General features: G+C 60.5%; 3 protein-coding genes across 9 annotated transcripts; 2 read left to right on the top strand and 1 right to left on the bottom strand.

Moving 5' to 3' along the window:
• The first annotated feature begins 666 nt into the window (after positions 1–666).
• On the top strand, positions 667–11,235 carry WDR24 (WD repeat domain 24). Of its 5 annotated transcripts, none has more exons than XM_074552595.1 (10): positions 667–889; positions 1,471–2,504; positions 2,827–3,004; positions 4,445–5,120; positions 5,237–5,352; positions 7,155–7,276; positions 7,550–7,654; positions 8,469–8,806; positions 10,589–10,773; positions 10,872–11,235. In XM_074552595.1, the coding sequence occupies exons 2-10, from the start codon at positions 2,024–2,026 to the stop codon at positions 11,038–11,040; spliced, it is 2,370 nt and encodes a 789-aa protein (XP_074408696.1). In that variant the 5' UTR covers positions 667–889; positions 1,471–2,023; the 3' UTR covers positions 11,041–11,235. The 5 variants fall into 5 exon arrangements, with proteins under 5 accessions (XP_074408696.1, XP_074408692.1, XP_074408695.1 ...); XM_074552591.1 differs by having other exon boundaries at positions 1,425–2,504; XM_074552594.1 differs by having other exon boundaries at positions 1,395–2,504.
• Positions 11,236–11,423: 188 nt separating this feature from the next.
• On the top strand, positions 11,424–14,215 carry JMJD8 (jumonji domain containing 8). Of its 3 annotated transcripts, XM_074552610.1 has the most exons (9): positions 11,424–11,585; positions 11,669–11,752; positions 12,041–12,089; positions 12,178–12,274; positions 12,486–12,554; positions 12,656–12,775; positions 13,233–13,300; positions 13,444–13,578; positions 13,649–14,215. In XM_074552610.1, exons 1-9 carry the CDS (start codon positions 11,491–11,493, stop codon positions 13,727–13,729), a joined length of 798 nt encoding a protein of 265 aa, XP_074408711.1. In that variant the 5' UTR covers positions 11,424–11,490; the 3' UTR covers positions 13,730–14,215. The 3 variants fall into 3 exon arrangements, with proteins under 3 accessions (XP_074408711.1, XP_074408712.1, XP_074408713.1); XM_074552611.1 differs by lacking the exon at positions 12,656–12,775; XM_074552612.1 differs by lacking the exon at positions 13,444–13,578.
• Positions 14,121–17,878, bottom strand: STUB1 (STIP1 homology and U-box containing protein 1). The gene is made up of 7 exons (XM_074552602.1): positions 17,565–17,878; positions 16,536–16,734; positions 16,255–16,420; positions 16,038–16,128; positions 15,497–15,553; positions 15,264–15,380; positions 14,121–14,889 (listed from the first exon to the last, which is right to left on the bottom strand). Exons 1-7 carry the CDS (start codon positions 17,748–17,750, stop codon positions 14,764–14,766), a joined length of 942 nt encoding a protein of 313 aa, XP_074408703.1. The 5' UTR covers positions 17,751–17,878; the 3' UTR covers positions 14,121–14,763.
• Positions 17,879–18,676: the final 798 nt, after the last annotated feature.

Genomic DNA, 18,676 nt, shown 5'->3' with positions numbered 1-18,676 from the left:
CCTATCCCTCCAGCCCCCCACCTCATCCCAGTGCATCCCACATCCCTCCCATCCCTCCAGCACCCCACTTCATCCCAGTGCATCCCACATCCCTCCCATCCCTCCAGCACCCCTCTTCATCCCAGTGCACCCCACTCCCGGTGCAACCCAGATCCCGCCGGCACCCCCTCCAAGGAGCCCTGGACACCCCAATCCCCATTCATCCCCTCGCACACCTATTCCCACTGCACCCCAATTCCCCCCGGTCCCCACGTCCCCCTGGCACCCCCGAACCCCACATCGCCCCGAACCCCAAAGACTCCGAGCCCGCCATGGCCCCGCGCCCCCAATGCACCCTATACCGAGGGGGGCGTGGCCTGGGTATGGGCGGGGTTTCACGAGGGGGCGGGGCCTCGAGGGCCACGGAGATGGGCGGGGCCTGATGGATATCCGGGTCAGGAAAGGAGCGCGGCCTGATGCAGGGGGCGGTCCTAGTACGGAAAATAGGCGTGGTCTACTGATGGGGGCGTGGTCTACGGGCGAGGCGTTGCTGGGGAGGCGTGGTCTTACCACAGATAGGCGGGGCTGAACGGGGAGAGGGACGGAGGGGGAGTGGTCAGTCCACAGGAGGTGGACCCGGGCAGCGTGAGGGGCCGTGTCCCCCATCGGAAGAGGCGTGGTCTGTGGGGAGAGGGCGGGTCGCAATGGCGGAAGGGGGCGTGGTCTGGCAGCAGGAGCCTATCCCGGTGGCGGAAGGGGGCGTGGCTTGGCGGGAGTTCGGCGGCGGCGGCGCCGGGGCCTGCTCGGCCCGAGCTGCCGGCGCGGGAACCGGCACCGGGTACGGCTTGGGAGCGGCACTGGGGCCTCGCACGGAGGGGTCCGGCACCGAGTGGCAGCGGCAGCGGACTCTGTGAGGCGGGACGGGGTTGTGAAGGCGCTCCAGGGGCTCTGAGGGGTGGGAAGGGACCCTGAGGAGGATATAGGGTGGGGGAACCTCTGAGGGAACCCTGAGTGGGCTCTGAGGGGCTGGAGGGGGCCCTGAAGGGGCTCTGGGTCAGGAGCGGGCCCTGCAGAGAGGGAAGTGTGGGGTATGAAGGGTCCGGGGGGCTGTGGGTCAGCAGGAGGGGGATGTGGAGTATGAGAGGGCTGTGGGTCAGGAGAGGGCCCTGAAGGGGTGGGAGTGTGGGATATGGGGGTCTGGAGGTGGCCTCAGGGATAGGACGGGACCCTAAGGGTGCTCTGAGAGTGCGAAGGGGCCCTGAGGAGATGGGAATGTGAGCTGTGAGGGATCAGTGGGACCTGGCAGGAGAGGGCAGTGCTGTGGCAGGAGCTCAGCCTGGCTCTGCAGGACGCAGCCCGTGGGACCCTGGGGTCCCTCCAGGAAGCCTGGAGTAACTGCTGCCTCTCTCTGCTAGAGAAGGAGGATCATCCCCTGTTTCTTGCAGGCTCGGAACTGACCGTGGCCTCACTTCACCCCACTTTGTGCTGCAGACGCTGCTCACTTCAGCCACAGCGCTGTACTTGACCTAGATTATCAGCAACAGCAAAACATCTCAGGGTGTGGCTGAGGAGGGAAGAAGGAACCCAGAGAGGGTATTCAGGAACTCCCTGAGAGGAAGCCACAGAGGGGATTGGGGCTGTATCTCCCTCCCACAGGCAGCTCTGTGGCCTCTCACCTCCCTGGCCCATTGATTCAGCCACAGCGCTGTACTTGACCTAGATTATCAGCAACAGCAAAACATCTCAGGGTGTGGCTGAGGAGGGAAGAAGGAACCCAGAGAGGGTATTCAGGAACTCCCTGAGAGGAAGCCACAGAGGGGATTGGGGCTGTATCTCCCTCCCACAGGCAGCTCTGTGGCCTCTCACCTCCCTGGCCCATTGATGCAGCCACAAAAAGCCGCGGTTGGAGCCACCAGGGCCCGGCAGGAGCTCAGCCTGTCCCTGGCCAGCTCTGGCTGAGGTGGAGCAGGGTGGCCGTGTGGGTGTGCAGGGGACAGCACCCCGAGGACAGGAGAGGAGAGGGGACAGCACCCCGTGGACAGCCATGGAGAAGATGGCCAGGGTCACCACTGCCCTGGGGGGCAACGCGCTGACTGGCCGCACCATGTTCTGCCACCTGGACGCCCCCGCCAATGCCATCAGCGTGTGCCGGGACGCCGCCCAGGTGGTGGTGGCCGGCCGCAACATCTTCAAGATCTACTCCATCGAGGAGGAGCAGTTTGTGGAGAAGCTGAACCTCCGCGTGGGCCGCAAGCCCTCGCTGAACTTCAGCTGCGCCGACGTGGTGTGGCACCAGATGGACGAGAACCTGCTGGCCACCGCCGCCACCAACGGCGTGGTGGTCACCTGGAACCTGGGCAAGCCGTCCCGCAACAAGCAGGACCAGCTGTTCACGGAGCACAAGCGCACTGTCAACAAGGTGTGCTTCCACCCCACCGAGGTGTACATGCTGCTCAGCGGCTCCCAGGATGGCTACATGAAGTGCTTCGACCTGCGCAAGAAGGACTCTGTCAGCACCTTCTCTGGTACAAACGTGGCTCTTGTTGTCTCATTTCCCTGTGGGGAAGCAGAGTTTGGGAGCTTTGTCCTTTCCTTGCTTTCCTTAGCAGAGGCAGGGGTTGGGGGTTTTGTCATTCCTCTTGCCTAAAGGAGGGTTTGCTCAGGGTATGATGCCCAGAGCAGGGAAAGAAGGAGCTGAGCGGCATTTTGGTGCCTTTTCTTGCCTCTCAGTACTAGCTGGGTCTGTGTGGGAGATGGAAGGCAGTCACAGCCCTCCCTGCTACCTTCTCTCTGCTCTCCCAGTGGGATTTTTAGCTTTGTGGAGCTCTTACCTTGTGTCCCTCCCAGGCCAGTCGGAGAGCGTGCGTGATGTGCAGTTCAGCATCCGGGACTATTTCACCTTTGCCGCCACCTTTGAGAACGGGAACGTGCAGCTGTGGGACATCCGCCGGCCCGACCGCTACGAGAGGATGTTCACAGCCCACAACGGGCCTGTCTTCTGCTGTGACTGGCACCCAGAGGACAGGTGGGTGTGGGGCCTGCCCCTGCCAGCCACCTGGCCTTGCAGGACAGGATAAACCCTGAAAACAGGATTGGGATTTTGTGGGGGAAAGCATGGTCTGTGATAGCCTGTCCCCTTGTGTCAGTGGATGGGATGTTGCTGGAAGGTAGAAGTGTAGAAGTGATTGTTGCTCTGAGCATTTGAGGTGGTGTAAGAGTGTTTGAGGTTTGTTTTTTGATAAATTAGGGGATTTTGACGCACTGGATGTCTTATGGTTGTGTATAGCAGTGTCACAGCAGCCTCTTGCTCCAGTGCTCAGCTTGAGGGAGACACTGCTTGGCTGCTCAGGGACACAGCTCACTTGTGTTCAGTCACGTTTCCCTCCTGCCTTTCCTGGGAGGTTGCTGGGAAGGATCTGGAAGGAGCTGCTACAGTGTGCAGGTCCCTCCTCACTCCCTGCCAGGCAGTGCTGCCTCTGCTGCTGATCTTAGAGAGGCACTGAAACACATTCAGAATGGCCTTCTCCTCTCTGCTGTGCCTGGCCAGTGGAAATCTGAGCCAGAGGAAACTGGTCTGACTGGGATGGGCTCTAGAGGCACAGGGCCATAACTGGGAGCAGGAAGGAGGTGCTGCCTGACCTGGTTGCTGCAGAGTGGAGATGCCAGGGGAGCTCATGGGAGGATGGGATTGCAGCCCAGCTGCCTCCTGTGGAGTGGATGTGGTCACACCTGTGGATGTGGTCACACCTGTACTGTGAGCATTTCTGTGCCACAGTGGGAACAGAGAGGTGACCACTTGTCTTGGTTTAGAAAGACAGGAGTCTGCTAAGGAAGGCAGGAGCCTCCCCTGAAATGGAGAATGTAAACCCCCCCCACTCCTCTGAATTGCTATAAATTTTAGATTAAGGGGCTCTCAGGCAAAAGTATGGGAGTAGAAAATAACAATTATCTAACAGGGAAGAAAAATAAAAGGATAAAATAAACAATGCAGAACACTAGAGCAACACTGACAGTCAGAACCCAACCTGACACCCTGTGGGTCAGGGTGTTGGCAGCAGTCCCATTGGAATTGTGGCTCAGCCCTCCTGCAGTGTCAAGGGTGGTTCTGTTGGAGCAGGGGGATCTGTAGAGAAGGATGTGTTCTTCCTCTGAAGATCCAGTGGAAGAAGAGGCAGCTGCTGTTCCCCTGGGGAATCCAGTGGAGAAGCTGTGCTGGTGTCTCAAAAACCTCTGGATTATATCTGGGTAGCAATGCTTGGCTCCTCCCTCTGGGCTCACATCTCCCAATGGGACCCTGTAGTTCTTATCAGCCATGCAGTGACATTCAATAGCCTGTTATTGTGGGCACTCAGAGAGAGAGATAAGACAAACTGCCCACTTGACGAAAGATAATCTGCCATACAGATGGCAATTGAAAACATCTTGCATTGCAATTTTCAACACCACTGATCCAACCTTGTCGCAGGGGCTGGCTGGCCACGGGCGGCCGCGACAAGATGGTGAAGGTGTGGGACATGAACACGACGCGGGCCAAGGAGATCTACTGCGTGCAGACCATCGCCTCGGTGGCGCGCGTGAAGTGGCGCCCCGAGTGCAAGCACCACATCGCCACCTGCTCCATGATGGTGGACCACAACATCTACGTGTGGGACGTGCGCCGCCCCTTCATCCCCTCGGCCATGTTCGAGGAGCACAAGGACGTCACCACGGGCATCGTGTGGCGCCACCTCCACGACCCCTACTTCCTGCTCTCGGGCTCCAAGGACAGCACCCTTTACCAGCACATCTTCAAGGACGCCAGCCAGCCCATCGAGCGGGCCAACCCCGAGGGGCTGTGCTACAGCCTCTACGGAGACCTGGCCTTCGCCGCCAAGGAGAGCCTCATCTCCTCCGACTCCAACCGCAAGCCCTACATCGGCGACCGGCGCCACCCCATCTTCTTCAAGCGCAAGCTGGACCCCACGGAGCAGTTTGAGTACATCTCGTCCTCCAGCGCCCTGAGCGTGTTCGAGACGGACGTGGAGAGCGGCAGCATGGACTGGTTCGTGCACACGGCCAAGCAGTACGCGCTGGCCGGCCGGCCCCTGGCCGAGCTCTGCGACCACAACGCCAAGGTGGCCAAGGGGCTGGAGCGCAACCAGGTGAGCTGTGGGGTAGGGGTAGGGGTAGGGGTAGGGGTAGGGGTAGGGGTAGGGTTAGGGTGCTGCTGCAGGGGGTGCTGGCCTGGGAAGGTCTCACAGGGAGTTGTTCCACACAGGTGGCTCAGACGTGGACGATGCTGAGGATTATCTACTCCAGCCTCGGCACCGTGTCGTCCACCAACCTCAACCACAGCATGGGAAAAGGCAGCACTGCCCTGCCGCTCATGAACAGGTACAGGAGCTGCAGGGAGGGATGGGATGAGGGGGATAGCTCCATGAGGGGGGAGTGGGATGGGTCCGTGGCTGGGATGGGGTTATGGAATCACATCATGGAATACCAGAATGCTTTGGGTTGGAAGGGGCCTTAAATCTCATCTCATTCCATCCCTGCCACAGGCAGGGACACCTTCCACTATCAGAGGTTGCTCCAAACCCCATCCAACCTGCCCTTGGACACTGCCAGGGATCCAGGGACAGCCACAGTTTCTCACCCTGTGCCAGGGCCTGCTCACCCTCACAGGGAACAGTTTCCATATAATAACTAACCTGCCCCAGACACAGGGAGCAAGCAGGGACAGCTCTTCATCAGCCTCAGGCTGTGCTGGTTGGCATGTTGTCATTGTTTGAACAAAGCCATTTCTCATGTTGGTGTGGCCAGCCTGGCCTCAGTCTTTCCAGCCTCAACACACTGCTCTCTTATCTCCTTCAACCAAGGTTTGGCCTGTGGTGGGGCGTGGGGCTGGGACCAGCTTTGCAGTTACTGAATTCATGAATCACAGAATCTCTAACATTGGAAAGGTCCTCTGAGATCATTCCCCCAGCAGCACTGACAAGGCCACCACTAAACCAAATCCCTAAGTACCACATCTACATGATGTTGAACATCTGCAGGGCTGGAGACTCCACCACTGCCCTGGGCAGCTGTGCCAGTGCCTGACCACCCTTCCCATGAAGGAATTTTCCAAAGATCCAACCTAAACCTCCTCTGGCACATTTTGAGGCCATTTCCCCTTGTCCTGTCCCTGTTCCCTGTGAGCAGAGCCTGACTCCCCTAATTCCCCCTTCCTGTCAGGAGCTGTGCAGAGCCACAAGGTCCCCCCCTGAGCCTCCTTTGCTCCAGGCTGAGCCCCTTCCCAGCTCCCTCAGCCCCTCCTGGTGCTCCAGCCCCTTCCCCAGCTACACACTCCAGCCCCTCAATGTCTTTCCTGTCATGAGGGCCCCAGAAGTGACCCCAGGATCTGAGGTGAGGCCTCAGCAGTGCCCAGGGCAGTGATGGTGACCAAGGGCTGGGGGTGGAGGAGGTGTCTCATGGCTGAAGCTGGAACTGCTGCTGTGCAGAGGTTTTCTTCTGGAGCCTTTCCAAGGGAGAGCACAGCCCAGCTCTGCCAGCAGCCCGTTGTGGGCTGATGAAGCAGGAAAACTTGTTTTTCCTCTTCTCAATGACATAAACGTGTGGGGTGAGGATTCCAAATGAGCTGTCAGACCTTGCAGGACCGGGTTCCCACAGTGAGTGACACATCCTCAAATAACACCAAAGGAAACAAGCAGTGTCCTTGACCAAGCTCTGCCTCCAGCTGGGTGGCTGTGCCTGTCTGAGGCACGGCAGGCAGCAGCCTGGGGAGCTGGGCTCTGCTCCAGCCCCAGCCCTTCCCCTCTCCAGCTCGGTGAAGGCCAGGCATGGTGATGCATAAGGAACAGCCAGGCACCTTGGAGCCAGGCAGCTCCTGCTCACCTGCCTCTGAGGGGAGGGAAATGGAGCCAGGAGCCTGCTCAGCTCTGGAATTCTTCAGGGAGACCTTAGCAGTGCATGTGCAGTGCCACCAGGCTTGGAGGAAGGGCTGTGACCACGGTCACAATGAGTCTTTATTTGTAAGTCACACAGTGGAGACTGGTGGCTTCTGCCCACAAAGGGATATCGCTGTATCTCATGTTTCTCCATTCAAATTGCAACTGGACACCTGTATCCAGGCCGTTTGCTGGCTGAAATGGAAACTTTATACTCCTCTGACTGTTAAATTTGGCTTTTTCCCCCAGCTTTAACCTGAAAGATATCCCTGCTGGGCTGGGCAGCGAGTCCAGGCTGGACCGCAGCAAAGGAGAGAGCCGCACAGAAAACATCCTCATGGACTCCTCCTCCACCCTGATCAACAACGAGGGTAACACCCCTGGGGGGCCCAGTCCAGTCCCACAGCTCCTCCCCCTCAGCCATAGACAGGGCACAAACTGGGGCATTCATCCTGTGAACTGGGGTGGCTGCACGTGCTGCAGCCCCAGGGCGCTGCAAAAGGGCAGCTTTCCCCCATGACCTGGGGTGACAGTGGAGGGGAACTGAGCTGTGTGGCTCAGGCACAGCCTGGCATGCCTGGCTGGACACTGGGAGGTGGATCCAGTGGTGTGATGAGCTGATTTCTCTTTCCCTGGGCACGCAGACAATGAGGAGACAGAGGGCAGCGACGTCCCTGCGGATTATCTGCTGGGGGATGTGGAGGCAGACGAGGATGACCTGTACATGATGGACCATGAGAACCCACACGGTGAGCACACAGGGGAGGTGTTGTCTGTCCCAGTGCTGTGATGGCCCCAACAAGGGGAGAGAATGATGAGGAGGACTCCATGGATATCAGAAGGCTAATTAATTACTTTATTACACTATATCATTCTATACATCTAAAACTGAATCTGCCAAGCACTCAACCCTGCACACACTGCATTGAATCTTGTGACTGTCACCTGACACTCCTGACACACACACACACCTGGCCCTGATAGGCCAAGGAAACAAAACACCACATGTGACAGTGTTCACAGGGGTCTCGGGATGAGGGAAGAGATGAGGATCTGACTCCATGTTTCAGAAGGCTTGATTTATTATTTTATGATATATATTACATTAAAACTATGCTAAAAGAATAGAAGAAAGGATTTCATCAGAAGGCTAGCTAAGAATAGAAAAAGAAAGCATGATAACAAAGGCTTGTGGCTTGGACTCTCTGTCTGAGCCAGCTGACTGTGATTGGCCATTAATTAGAAACAACCACATGAGACCAATCACAGATACACCTGTTGCATTCCATAGCAGCAGATAATCATTGTTTACATTTTGTTCTTGAGGCCTCTCAGCTTCTTAAGAGGAAAAAAATCTTAAAAAAAAGATTTTTCATAAAAGATGTCTGTGTCTGTGACAACCATGACTTTGGATAAACAATCTCCATATCGCATTCCGCTTTGGCACAAACACAGGCACAGCAAATGATGAGAATTGTTCTTGGGAAGAACTGTGCCTTGCTTTTCTCTGTGAAGAGAAATGCAGGGCTACACAGCTGGGTTTTCTCCTGCTCCTCCCTGCAGCTGAAGAGCAGGAGTACAGCCTTCCCCAGGAAGCCTTCCCCCTGCGCCACGAGATCGTGGACAACCCGTCAGCCTTGGACCACCTGCAGGACAAGGCCGACTCCCCTCACGTCAGCGGCAACGAGGCCGAGACGGTGTCGCTGACCCCCGTGGAGTCCTTCTCGCTCATCTCCATCTCGCACTCGCTCTACGAGAACCGCCTGCCCTCCGACTTCTTCAACCCCATCGTGCGCGACACGCTGCTGTTCTACGCCGAGCAGGGCGACGTGCAGACAGCCGTGTCCGTGCTCATCGTGCTGGGAGAGCGCATCCGCAAGGAGATCGATGAGCAGACGCAGGTACAGCCCCCGGGGCAGGGCCACGCCTCGCTGGGACCCTCAGAAGGACATCCCTTCCCCTCCAGGCCCTGGCAGGGTGAGCAGCTCCAGGGTTCTGGTTCCTGCCCCACCAGGAGTCCTGGCAGGGAGTTGAGGTGGGCTGTTGTCATCGTATTGTGCAAGTTCCACACCTCCTCACAGCACTGACTCCTTCTACTTCACCATACAACCAACAAACTCCAACTCTCTCCTGGACCAGCTAACCCACTCTTTTATAGCACTCTTCCTTACTAGTCACAGCCTGGCCTATCAAGGGCAGGCCTGTTCCTAATCCTTGGTAATTAGTACAGCTGCAACTCCTCAGGGGTGAGATTACCTTCTGCACTATCTCTATTTTCTCACATTGGGTTAAAAGGGGAAATAATCTAGGTGTCAGTTCTTAATTGGATAGTTTAGCTTTAAAAGACCTTGTAACAAAAGATTGTTGGCCATTTTTGCAGTGCTTTTCCAGTGCACTGAGCCTGGTGTGGACAGTGTGCAAAACTCTAGATAAGGTAACCATAAACAAGAACCTCCACAATTCCCCCTTTTCTTTTAATTACAAAGGTGGGCTCTGCAGGGCCAGCATGGGGAGGTGCCCTTGCCCTGTTGATGCAGTGAAGGATGCTCTGGGGTACCTGTTGCCAGTTCTCTGACTTAGGGGACTGAGGCTGGGCCCTCCCAGGGGCTCCCCTGTTGGGGGAGACCCTCCTGGATCCATCTTGTGTCAGGAGAGAGAGACACACTGGATCTTTTTGGTCTTCAGGTTCTTCTTTCTTGTTTTGTAACTAGAGTTTTGCACGCTGTCCACACCAGGCTCAGAGCACTGGAAAAGCACTGCAGAAATGGCCAGTCTTTTGTTACAAGGTCTTTTAAAGCTAAACTATCCAATTAAGAACTGACACCTGGATTATTTTCCCTTTTTACCCAATAACTGGTCCCACAGAGCCCACAATGCAGATTTTTCTACCCAATTACAAAATGCCACCCATGGAGAAGAAGGAAAAAGAAACATGAAGAAACAACCCAGGATGACACCCTGTGCCCTCCATCTTGCTTCCATCCACAACATTCTAAAAATCCCAAAACCTAATTTTCCCACCTAAGTGATATACCTACACTACTCTCTATAATCTATTTCACACTTTTGTGAATTCTAGTCTATCTTGAAGTCTGGGAAGCTTTCTCCATGAATGAGGGTCAAAGTCAGGGCACCCCAGAGCATAGAGAGAAATATTCCTGGTGCCCTGGGTTTCCCCAATTCCCCAGCATTGCAGAGCTGTTCTCCCCCTGCAGGGATCAGAGGGTCACAGAATGCTTTAGGTTGGAAAAGGCCTCTGAGATCGGGTCCAACCATTGCTCCAGCACACCAAGGCCACCTCTGAACCATGTCCCCAAATGCCACCTCAACATCTTTTTAGATCTCCCCCAAGGGATGGTGACTCCACCACTGCAATGGGCAGCCTGTGCCAGTGCTTGACCACCCTTTCCATGAAGAAATTCTCCCTAATATCCAAACTAAACCTCCCCTAGCACAACTTGAGGCCATTTCTTCTTGTCCTGTCCCCGTTCCCTGGGAGCAGAGCCCCATCCCACCTGGCTCCACCCTCCTGTCAGGGAATTGTAGAGTGAGAAGGCCCGCCCTGAGCTTCTTTTTCTGCAGGCTGAGCCCCCCAGGGGAATTTTGCCTTTGGGATGCAGGGCTGGGCTCCTGAGGGGTGTCAGGGTGGCTGTGGAGGCTCAGCTGTGTGTGGCTGTCCCCAGGAGCACTGGTACACGTCCTACATCGACCTGCTGCAGCGCTTCCAGCTCTGGAACATCTCCAACGAGGTGATCAAGCTGAGCACCTGCCGTGCCATCAACTGCCTCAACCAGGCCTCCACCACTCTGCACGTCAACTGCAGCAACTGCAAGCGGCCCATGAGCAACAGGGGCTGGATCTGCGACAGGTGAGGGGCCCAGAGGGGCTCCTGGGGACAGGGGGGCGGGGTGGGTGCCCCTGTTCCCTCTTCTCCCTGCCCACAGCCACCCGAATGTCCCCGTGCAGGTGTCGGCAGTGTGCCAGCATGTGTGCCGTGTGTCACCACGTGGTGAAGGGGCTCTTCGTCTGGTGCCAGGGCTGCAGCCACGGCGGCCACCTGCAGCACATCATGAAGTGGCTGGAGACCAGCTCCCACTGCCCCGCCGGCTGCGGCCACCTCTGCGAGTACACCTGAGCCTGCCAGAGCACACCTGGACCCCCAGAGCTCACCTGAGCCCCGTGCCCGCGGGGTGGGGCAGGGGAGCAGCAGGGCCCTGCCCGGTACCCCTGGCGCTGCTCTCCCTGTATTTATTTGTGTAAATAAGGGCTGGGGGGGCACCCCCTGCCCGGCCGTTTTTTACTGGATTAAACAAACCAGCAGTTGATTCGAGCTGTGACTCCTGTCTTTGCTTCGCCTGGATGCAGTGACCCCTGGGATGGGCCCCGGCCCTGCGGTGTCCCCGGTGTCCCCACGCTGTTGTCCCCTTGAGCCGGTGGGTCACGTTAAACTCGCTTTCCGCTGCCCCTTTAAGTAATGGCCCTTATCAGGACCCGTAGCGAGGCGCCCAGCCAATGACTACGTCCGCCGTGTGCTCATGGTGCATGCCGGGAATTGTAGTTCCCGGTGTCTCCGGTGCCGGTCCCCATGGCGGCGGCGGCGCGGCTGCTGCAGCTGCTGCTGCTGCTGCCGCTGGGCTGGGTCCGGCCCGGCGCCTGCACCGACCCTCCGGGCGGCGGCTGGTAAGGGCAGGGGATGCCCCGGGAGCGGTCCCTGTGCCGGTCCTGGTGCCGGTGCCGGTGCCGAGCGGAGTCTCCCGTTGCAGGGTGGCGGGCACGGTACCGGAGGAACCACGCTGCACCGTGGAGCGAGCCGATGCCTCCCTCACCTACTCCCTCTTCCTACAGCGGTATGGGGGACACGGCACGGTCCCGGTGCCGAGACAGGGGTTCGGGGGGCAGTTCCGGTGCACCGGGCTGGATAACGGGGAGCGGCGGGGGGAACTGGGGGGCAGAGCCGGGAGTCCCGGGGGACAACCTGGGGGAAGGTGGTCGGGACGGAGCCCGGTGCCCCGGGGGTGGTTTGGAGCCAGTTCCGGTGTCCCGGGGTGGGTCGGGGCCGGTCCCGGTGTCCCGGGATGGCTCGGTGCCGGTCCCCGTGCTCCGCCCGTTCGGACCCCGCTGGATGCCGCCCCCAGGTTCGCCTTCTCCCGGCCGGTGATCCTCGGTGGGGTCACGGACAACTCGGTGAGTGCCTCGAGGGGCGGGGTGGGACGCGCCTCCCGGTGTCCCGGGAGCGGCGGCAGCATCCCGGCTCCCCGCGCTCCGTCCCCAGGCGTTCCGAGCCCTCTGCACCCGGGAGAAGCTGCTGGCGGCCTTCGGGCCCTTCCCGGTGCGGCTCAGCACGGCCAACACCTACTCGTACCGGAAAGGTGAGCGCGGGCCTGCTCCCGTTCATCTCTCCCGTTCCCCCGTTCATCCCTCGTTCCCCCCGTTCATCCCTCTCGTTCCCCGCCCATTCCTTCCGTTTCCCGCTCATCCCTCCCGCTCATGTTTTCATTCTCCCCGTTCATCCCTTTCGTTCCCCGCCCATTCCTCCCGTTCCCTGCTCATCCTCCCCGCTTTTCCCTCCCGTTCCCGCAGTGGATGTGCCGTTCCAGGAGTACGTGGAGCACCTGCTGAAGCCGCAGGACCCGGCCCGGCTGGGCAGCGGTGGGTAGTGCCCATCGGTCGGTAGTGCCCCATGGTGGGTGGCACCGTCCCGTCCCCGCAGCCCCCTCCCCTGGCCGGGCTCAGCTCCCGTGTCCCCCCAGACACCCTGTACTTCTTCGGGGACAACAACTTCACCGAGTGGGGCCCCCTGTTCCAACACTACGTGCCCCCTCCCTTCCGCATCCCGGGCACCAGCCCCGCCTACAGCTTTGGGATCGCAGGTGGGAGTGGGATGGGGTTGGGATGGGATTGGAACGGGATTGGAATGGGGTTGGGGACGGGATTGGGACAGGATTGGGATGGGATTGGGCCAGGACTGGGATGAGACTGGGACAGGATTGGGATGGGGTTGGGGATGGGATTGGGACGGGGTTGGGATGGGATTGGGCCAGGACTGGGATGAGACTGGGACAGGATTGGGATGGGGATGGGGATGGGATTGGGACGGGGTTGGGATGGGATTGGGCCAGGACTGGGATGAGACTGGGACAGGATTGGGATGGGGTTGGGGATGGGATTGGGGCGGGATTGGGATGGGAGTGGGATAGGATTGGCATGGGATTGGGACGGGACTGGGATGGGAGTGGGATAGGATTGAGACGGGGTTGGGCCGGGATTGGGACAGGCTTGGGCCGGGTCTGGGGGCTCTCCCCAGCCCCACCCCTCCGCTCCCACCAGGCTCAGGCTCTGGTGTTCCCTTCCACTGGCACGGCCCTGGTTTCTCCGAGGTGATTTTCGGCAGGAAGGTGAGAGCTGAGCCCTAGGGGAAGGAAGGATTTGGGGAGGGGGCAGAGAAACAAGCCCCTCCCAGGTGTCCCCGAGCCCGAGGTGATGTGGGAAGGGAATTGGGAGGGGAATTGGGAGGGGCTGTGCCCGCGGTGTTTTGCAGCGCTGGTTTCTGTACCCGCCGGATCAAACCCCGCACTTCCACCCCAACGAGACCACGCTGGCCTGGCTCCAGCACACGTACCCCACACTGCCCCCGGCCCTGCGCCCGCTGGAGTGCACCCTGCGCCCTGGGGAGGTGAGGCAGGGCTGAGGGGACCCCGGGCTCCCCAGTCAGAGCCGTGGGACCCCACTGATGTCCCCTGCAGGTGCTGTACTTCCCTGACCGCTGGTGGCACGCCACACTCAACCTGGACACCAGCGTCTTCATCTCCACCTTCCTGGGCTAGGCTGGCAGGGACAAGGACACGTCACCAGCGTGCCAGCCAGGCCAGGAGCTCCAGCTCCTGCCACCCTCAGGGACAGGCCACTGGTATTGGGACCAACTGCCTGAGAAAATTCTGCTTTTTACTGGTTTTTGCCCTCCCCTTCGGATTAAAGTTGTTCTACTGAAACACTCCCTCAGATGTGTTCCTACATCCCTGGAGCAAACCAATCCCCATGGGATGGCATCGATTCCCCAGCCAGGATATCCCCAGAAATAGCTGCTGTGAACCACTCCAGATCCTTTTCCATGTTTATTGCTGAATTTTTTTATTCTTTTTATATATATATATTTTCTTTTAATGGACATTGGCAAACTTCCAGAGGGCGCTCAAAAGCCAGGCAGGCCATCAGCCAACCGAAACGCTGGAATCTCACTTGGATGCAAATCTGTTGGTTATTTTTTTGTGGGGTTTTTAAAGGGATTTCATTAAAAGGAAGAAGAACTTTAACCCAGGTGGTTGTTCTTGAAGAACCACAGTCCCAGTGGGGAAGGGGAGGTGGGAACCAGCCCCTTCCAGCCGTGGGGCAGTTGTTTCCCAGGAAAAGCCAGAGGGTGCAGCAGCATCCCGGTAAGTGGCTGTTTACAGGGAAGAGAACCCAACCCTGGCCAGGCAGGAGGTGGAAGGAGGAGGAAACAACTCTAAACACAGGGAAGGACAGGGCTCCAGGTGCTCATCCCAGCGAGCCCGTGGCAATCCCTGGAGCGGGCCGTGCTCTGTGGGGACTGTGGCTGCCCTGGCTCAGGGGTGACAGACACGGTGGTGAGGCCACTGCCGAGGAGCCAGCATTCCAACCCCCGGGCAGCTCCTGGAGCGGGACAGGGGAGCCAGGGAGCCGTGGTGCCCGCCCGCCGCTGCGGCTCCTCGGCAAGGGGACGTGGTGACGTGCCCTCGCCCAGCGCCAGCCCGGGGCACAGCGGGCACAGCCGAGAGCGATAAGGCACGGTGCCAGCCCGGGGAGAGCCGGCCGTGCCAGGGCGCCGGGCGGCCCCGCTCCCTCAGTAATCCTCCACCCAGCCGTTCTCCGAGATGAACGCGTCTATCACCTCCTTCATGGCGAGGTTGGGGATCAGCTGGTCCTGGGTCAGGGGGCTCCGTGTCACCGGGTCGAAATGCCCCACGCGCTGCAGGGGAGGAGGAGGAGGAGGCACGGCAGAACCGGTTACTCCACGTGCCCGCCTCGGCCCCGGGGCGCGGGTGGCCGTGAGGCCAGCGCCGTGTGGCATCTGCCCCAGCAGCCGGGCACCTGCCCGTGGCAAGGGGAGAGCCCCTGGGAGGTGCCTCCCAGCAGGATGAGGGCAGGCCGAGGTGCCAGACCCCTGCCAAGAGCCGCCTCTGCTTTGGGCAGGGCCCGGCAGCGCCTGCTCCACAGGGAGCTGTCTGGGCAGGTAACTGGGAGCAAACCCAGGGAGACTGCAGAGCCCTGAGTTAAGCAAAAAGATGCCTTCCCACCCAGGCAAGGTCCTGGGAAAGCCCCCTGCCCCTGGCCCAGCAGTACCTGGAGATGCTCCTCAATGTCCTTCCTGTCGTAGGTGATCCCGCTGGGCGTGATGCAGGGCTCTCTCATCAGCTCAAAACTGATCTTCCCACACAGGTAGTCAGGGATGTCCCGCTTCTGGCTCGAGAGAGGCACAGCTGGGTCAGCAAAGTGGGCTGGGAGGTGGTGCTGGCTCAGAGCGGGGAGCAGGGTACACAGCAGGTTTACAGCAGCACAGGCTCAGCCACACTCACCTTCCTCTTCTCATCCACTTGGGAGAAGAGCTCGTCCATGTCTGCCAGGTATTTGTCCTAAAAGAGAAGCCATTGAGGACAAGGGGTCTCTGGTGTGCAGGGGCTACAGGGCCCCAGGGAGGGCCCCAAAGCCTCCCACTGTGGGTGTTGGGGCAGGTCCTTGGTGGCCCCTCTGCCTGTGCAGCTCCTGGCTGAACCTGGCAGGAGTGATCCAGCTTACAAATAACCTTCCTTTGTGGGCCCATTTTTATCTGGGATTAGCCCCCAGCACCCAGACCCACATGTGGCCGAGAGGCACTTGTGTTTCCTCAGGGAACAACAGACACAGCAAGTGTCACCGCTGCCAGGCTGGGACAAGAGGTGACAGAGCAGGGGAAGCCATCATGGGGGGACACAACAGCCCTGCAGTGGTGGCTCAAGCTATAGAATGAAGGCTACTGTGCTGTGTCCCAAGGTCTCCCAGCTTTCACCTGCACAGCTGCAGCAGAGCACGAGGATGAGGATGGGGATGGGATGAGGAAGCCCCCAGCCCCCCACTCACGTGTTTGGCCTCGATGCTGGCCAGCTGAACACGGCTCCGGCTCTCGTCTGTGTTCTCCTCCTGCTGAGTCTTTCGGCACTCCGCCAGCTCCCTAGGACAGAGCGGGACATCAGCAGGATGGGGGACATTGTCACTCCCTTCCTTGCTGCAGGGACACCTCACACAGAGCTGTGACAGCCTGGTGGCACTCAAACAGCCTCTCCAGGAGCCCCAGTACCTCTCCTTCTCGGCCACGATCAGCTTGGTGAGGTGGGAGTGCAGCTCGTTCTCCTGGTTGATGCGCTTCTCCTCGATGCTGTTCCAGCGTTTCTTCTTGGCGATGCGCAGCGCGCTGGGGATGTCGTCCCCGAAATTCAGCCGCTGCTCCTTGGCCAGGTTGTAGGCTGAGCAGAGAAAGGGCACCTCAGCACCAACAGCAGCGTCCCCGTCACCCTCCCTGGCCCTTTCCCAGCAGACAGACAGACAGGAGCAGGGGACAGTGGCAGCGTGCCCGCTCACCTCTCTGCAGGTTGGCGATGGCCTCGTCGTAGTTTTCCATCTCCATCTGGCACTGGCCCAGGAAGAAGTGAGCCTTCACCGACTGCCCGTCCAGCTCCAGCGCCCGCTTGCAGTCGGCCAGCGCCTTGTCGTGCTGCTGCATCTTCAGGTAGCACAGCGCCCGGTTGGTGTAGTACACGGCCACCAAGGGGTTCCGGTTCTGCGGGGACAGGCCCATGTTGGTGGCCAGGACGTGCTGGGTGACAGCCCGGTGACAGCCCGGTGACTCGGTGAGCCAGCGGCGTGGCACTGTCACCCTGGGCAGGGAGGGCCAGCAGTGCCAGCCGGGGCGTGCACCCCTGGGGAGGTGCTGCCATGGATTGGGGACAGGCTGGGCTGGTCCCCATAGGGCAGCCCATGTCCCTGCCCCCAGAGGGGACTGTCCCCCTGGCACCCCAAGTGTCCCAGGGTGGCTCTGCTCTACCCAGCACAGCCCAGGCACAGGGCAGGGTTTGGGGGAAACAGGCTCAGGGTGGGGACATTCGAGGGGCTGGAGTTGGGTGGGGGACAGGATGGGCTTGAGAAAGGACCAGGGTCGGGGGGTGCCTAGGCCAAGCCCAGGAGGGGGGAAATCAGGCCCAGAGATGTGCCCGGTCCCCCCAGGAGGAGCCAGGCCCAGTGAGGGAACAGTGTCCAGATTAAAAGGGTCTCATCTCAGGGGTATCTTGGCCAGGCCCTGAGGAAGAACAGTGCCCAGCCCAAGGGGGTTCCACCCCGGTGATACCCAGGCCAGAGCTGGGGACGGCAAGGCCCGGTGTGTGGCGGGGGTGTCCCTTCCCTGGGGACCCCACCCCAGGCTTGGCCAGGCCGGCTCCGGGAGGGTGTCCAGGCCGAGGGGGAGGTTCCAGCCTGGGCCATCGAGGCCAGGGGGAGGTCGCTGTGTCCCGTCCCGGGGGTGCCCAGGCCGGGCCCTTGGGGCGGCGGTGCGGGTGTCCCCTCCCCGGTGCTCCCGTCCCGGGGGCCGCTCCCGCTCGGGCCGCTGGGACTCACGATGGCGCGGCCGTAGCAGGCGGCGGCCTCGGGGTACTTGCGGCCGCCGAAGAGCCGGTTGCCCTGCTCCTTGTGCTCCTGCGCGCTGTGGCTCTTCTCGGGGCTGCCGCCGCCCGCGCCCCCCGCGCCCGGCCCCGCCGAGCCGGGCCCCGCCGCGCCGCCCTCGCGCTCCTCCTTGCCCTTCATGGCGGGCCCGGGCCGGCGCTGGGGCCGCGGCTCCGCTGGCTCGGGCGGCCCCGGCGGCTCCGGCTCCGCCGCTCCGGCCGCGCACTGCGACAGCGCCGCTTCCGGGGCGGGGCGGGGCGCGCGACAGGGGCGGGGCCTGGGGGCGGGGCCTGACGGCACGGCCGGAGCGGGGCGGAGCTTGCGGGAGGGGGCGGAGCCTCCGGGCAAGGACCGGCGGCCGAGCGGAGGGCGGGGTTAACAGGAAAAGAGGCGGGGCTAGATTTTGGGGGCGTGGTCTATCGGGTGGTTGTTGGTACGGGGCGCGCCTGGGAAGGGGGCGGAGCTAAGAGGCATCGGACGCCGGGGGCGTGGTCAGTGGTGAGTGGGCGTGGCCTGGGTGCGATTTACGGGCTTGAACGAGGTTGGATTGGATGGATGATGGATGGATGGATGGATGGATGGATGGATGGATGGATGGATGGATGGATGGATGGATGGGTGGATGGATGGATGATGGATGGATGGGTGGATTGTGGTGCAGTTTATGGGGTTGAGCATGGTTTGAAGGGAGCAGGGTGCACGGAGGGGCACGGGAGGATGGGTGAGGGGCCTGGCTGGCGGGGCCTGGGGTGCAAAGGGGCGTTGGGAGTGTGAGAGTCCAGGGGGGAGACGCCATGGAGCTGAAGGGGGTGGGAGACTGGGGGCTGGCTGAGGGGTGCAGGGTGTGAATGTGGGTGCAGCGTGTGCGGGGGGCTCGGTGCCTGCAGCCAGCGCTGGTGCGGGCAGGGCTGGGGGGCCGGGGGTGTCTCAGTGCCCACCCCCCGCTCCCGTGTGCCCCCCGCGCTGCGCTGCCAGCCCCGGGGCTCGGCCGGGTGCCGCTCCACTGATCCCGGAGTTTTCTGCTCCAGTAAGCCCCGAGCCCGGCTGTGCCCCCCCGCCCCCAGGCC

The sequence above is a fragment of the Zonotrichia albicollis genome, chromosome 16, assembly GCF_047830755.1.
Source record: "Zonotrichia albicollis isolate bZonAlb1 chromosome 16, bZonAlb1.hap1, whole genome shotgun sequence".
In the NCBI taxonomy this organism is placed as follows: Eukaryota; Metazoa; Chordata; class Aves; order Passeriformes; family Passerellidae; genus Zonotrichia; species Zonotrichia albicollis.
The sequence above is the reverse complement of the archived record's forward strand: the minus strand, read 5'-3'. Positions and strand labels throughout refer to the sequence as shown.

Coding starts and splice junctions, on each gene's coding strand:
- WDR24 (XM_074552595.1), top strand. CDS start 2,024: ATGGAGAAGATGGCCAGGGTCACCACTGCCCTGGGGGGCAACGCGCTG. Junction 5,121..5,236: donor AGGGGCTGGAGCGCAACCAG/GTGAGCTGTGGG, acceptor TGTTCCACACAG/GTGGCTCAGACGTGGACGAT. Junction 8,807..10,588: donor AGATCGATGAGCAGACGCAG/GTACAGCCCCCG, acceptor GGCTGTCCCCAG/GAGCACTGGTACACGTCCTA.
- JMJD8 (XM_074552610.1), top strand. CDS start 11,491: ATGGCGGCGGCGGCGCGGCTGCTGCAGCTGCTGCTGCTGCTGCCGCTG. Junction 11,586..11,668: donor GACCCTCCGGGCGGCGGCTG/GTAAGGGCAGGG, acceptor CTCCCGTTGCAG/GGTGGCGGGCACGGTACCGG. Junction 12,776..13,232: donor CTACAGCTTTGGGATCGCAG/GTGGGAGTGGGA, acceptor CGCTCCCACCAG/GCTCAGGCTCTGGTGTTCCC.
- STUB1 (XM_074552602.1), bottom strand. CDS start 17,750: ATGAAGGGCAAGGAGGAGCGCGAGGGCGGCGCGGCGGGGCCCGGCTCG. Junction 16,129..16,254: donor ATCGTGGCCGAGAAGGAGAG/GTACTGGGGCTC, acceptor GCTCTGTCCTAG/GGAGCTGGCGGAGTGCCGAA. Junction 14,890..15,263: donor ACATTGAGGAGCATCTCCAG/GTACTGCTGGGC, acceptor CCTCCCCTGCAG/CGCGTGGGGCATTTCGACCC.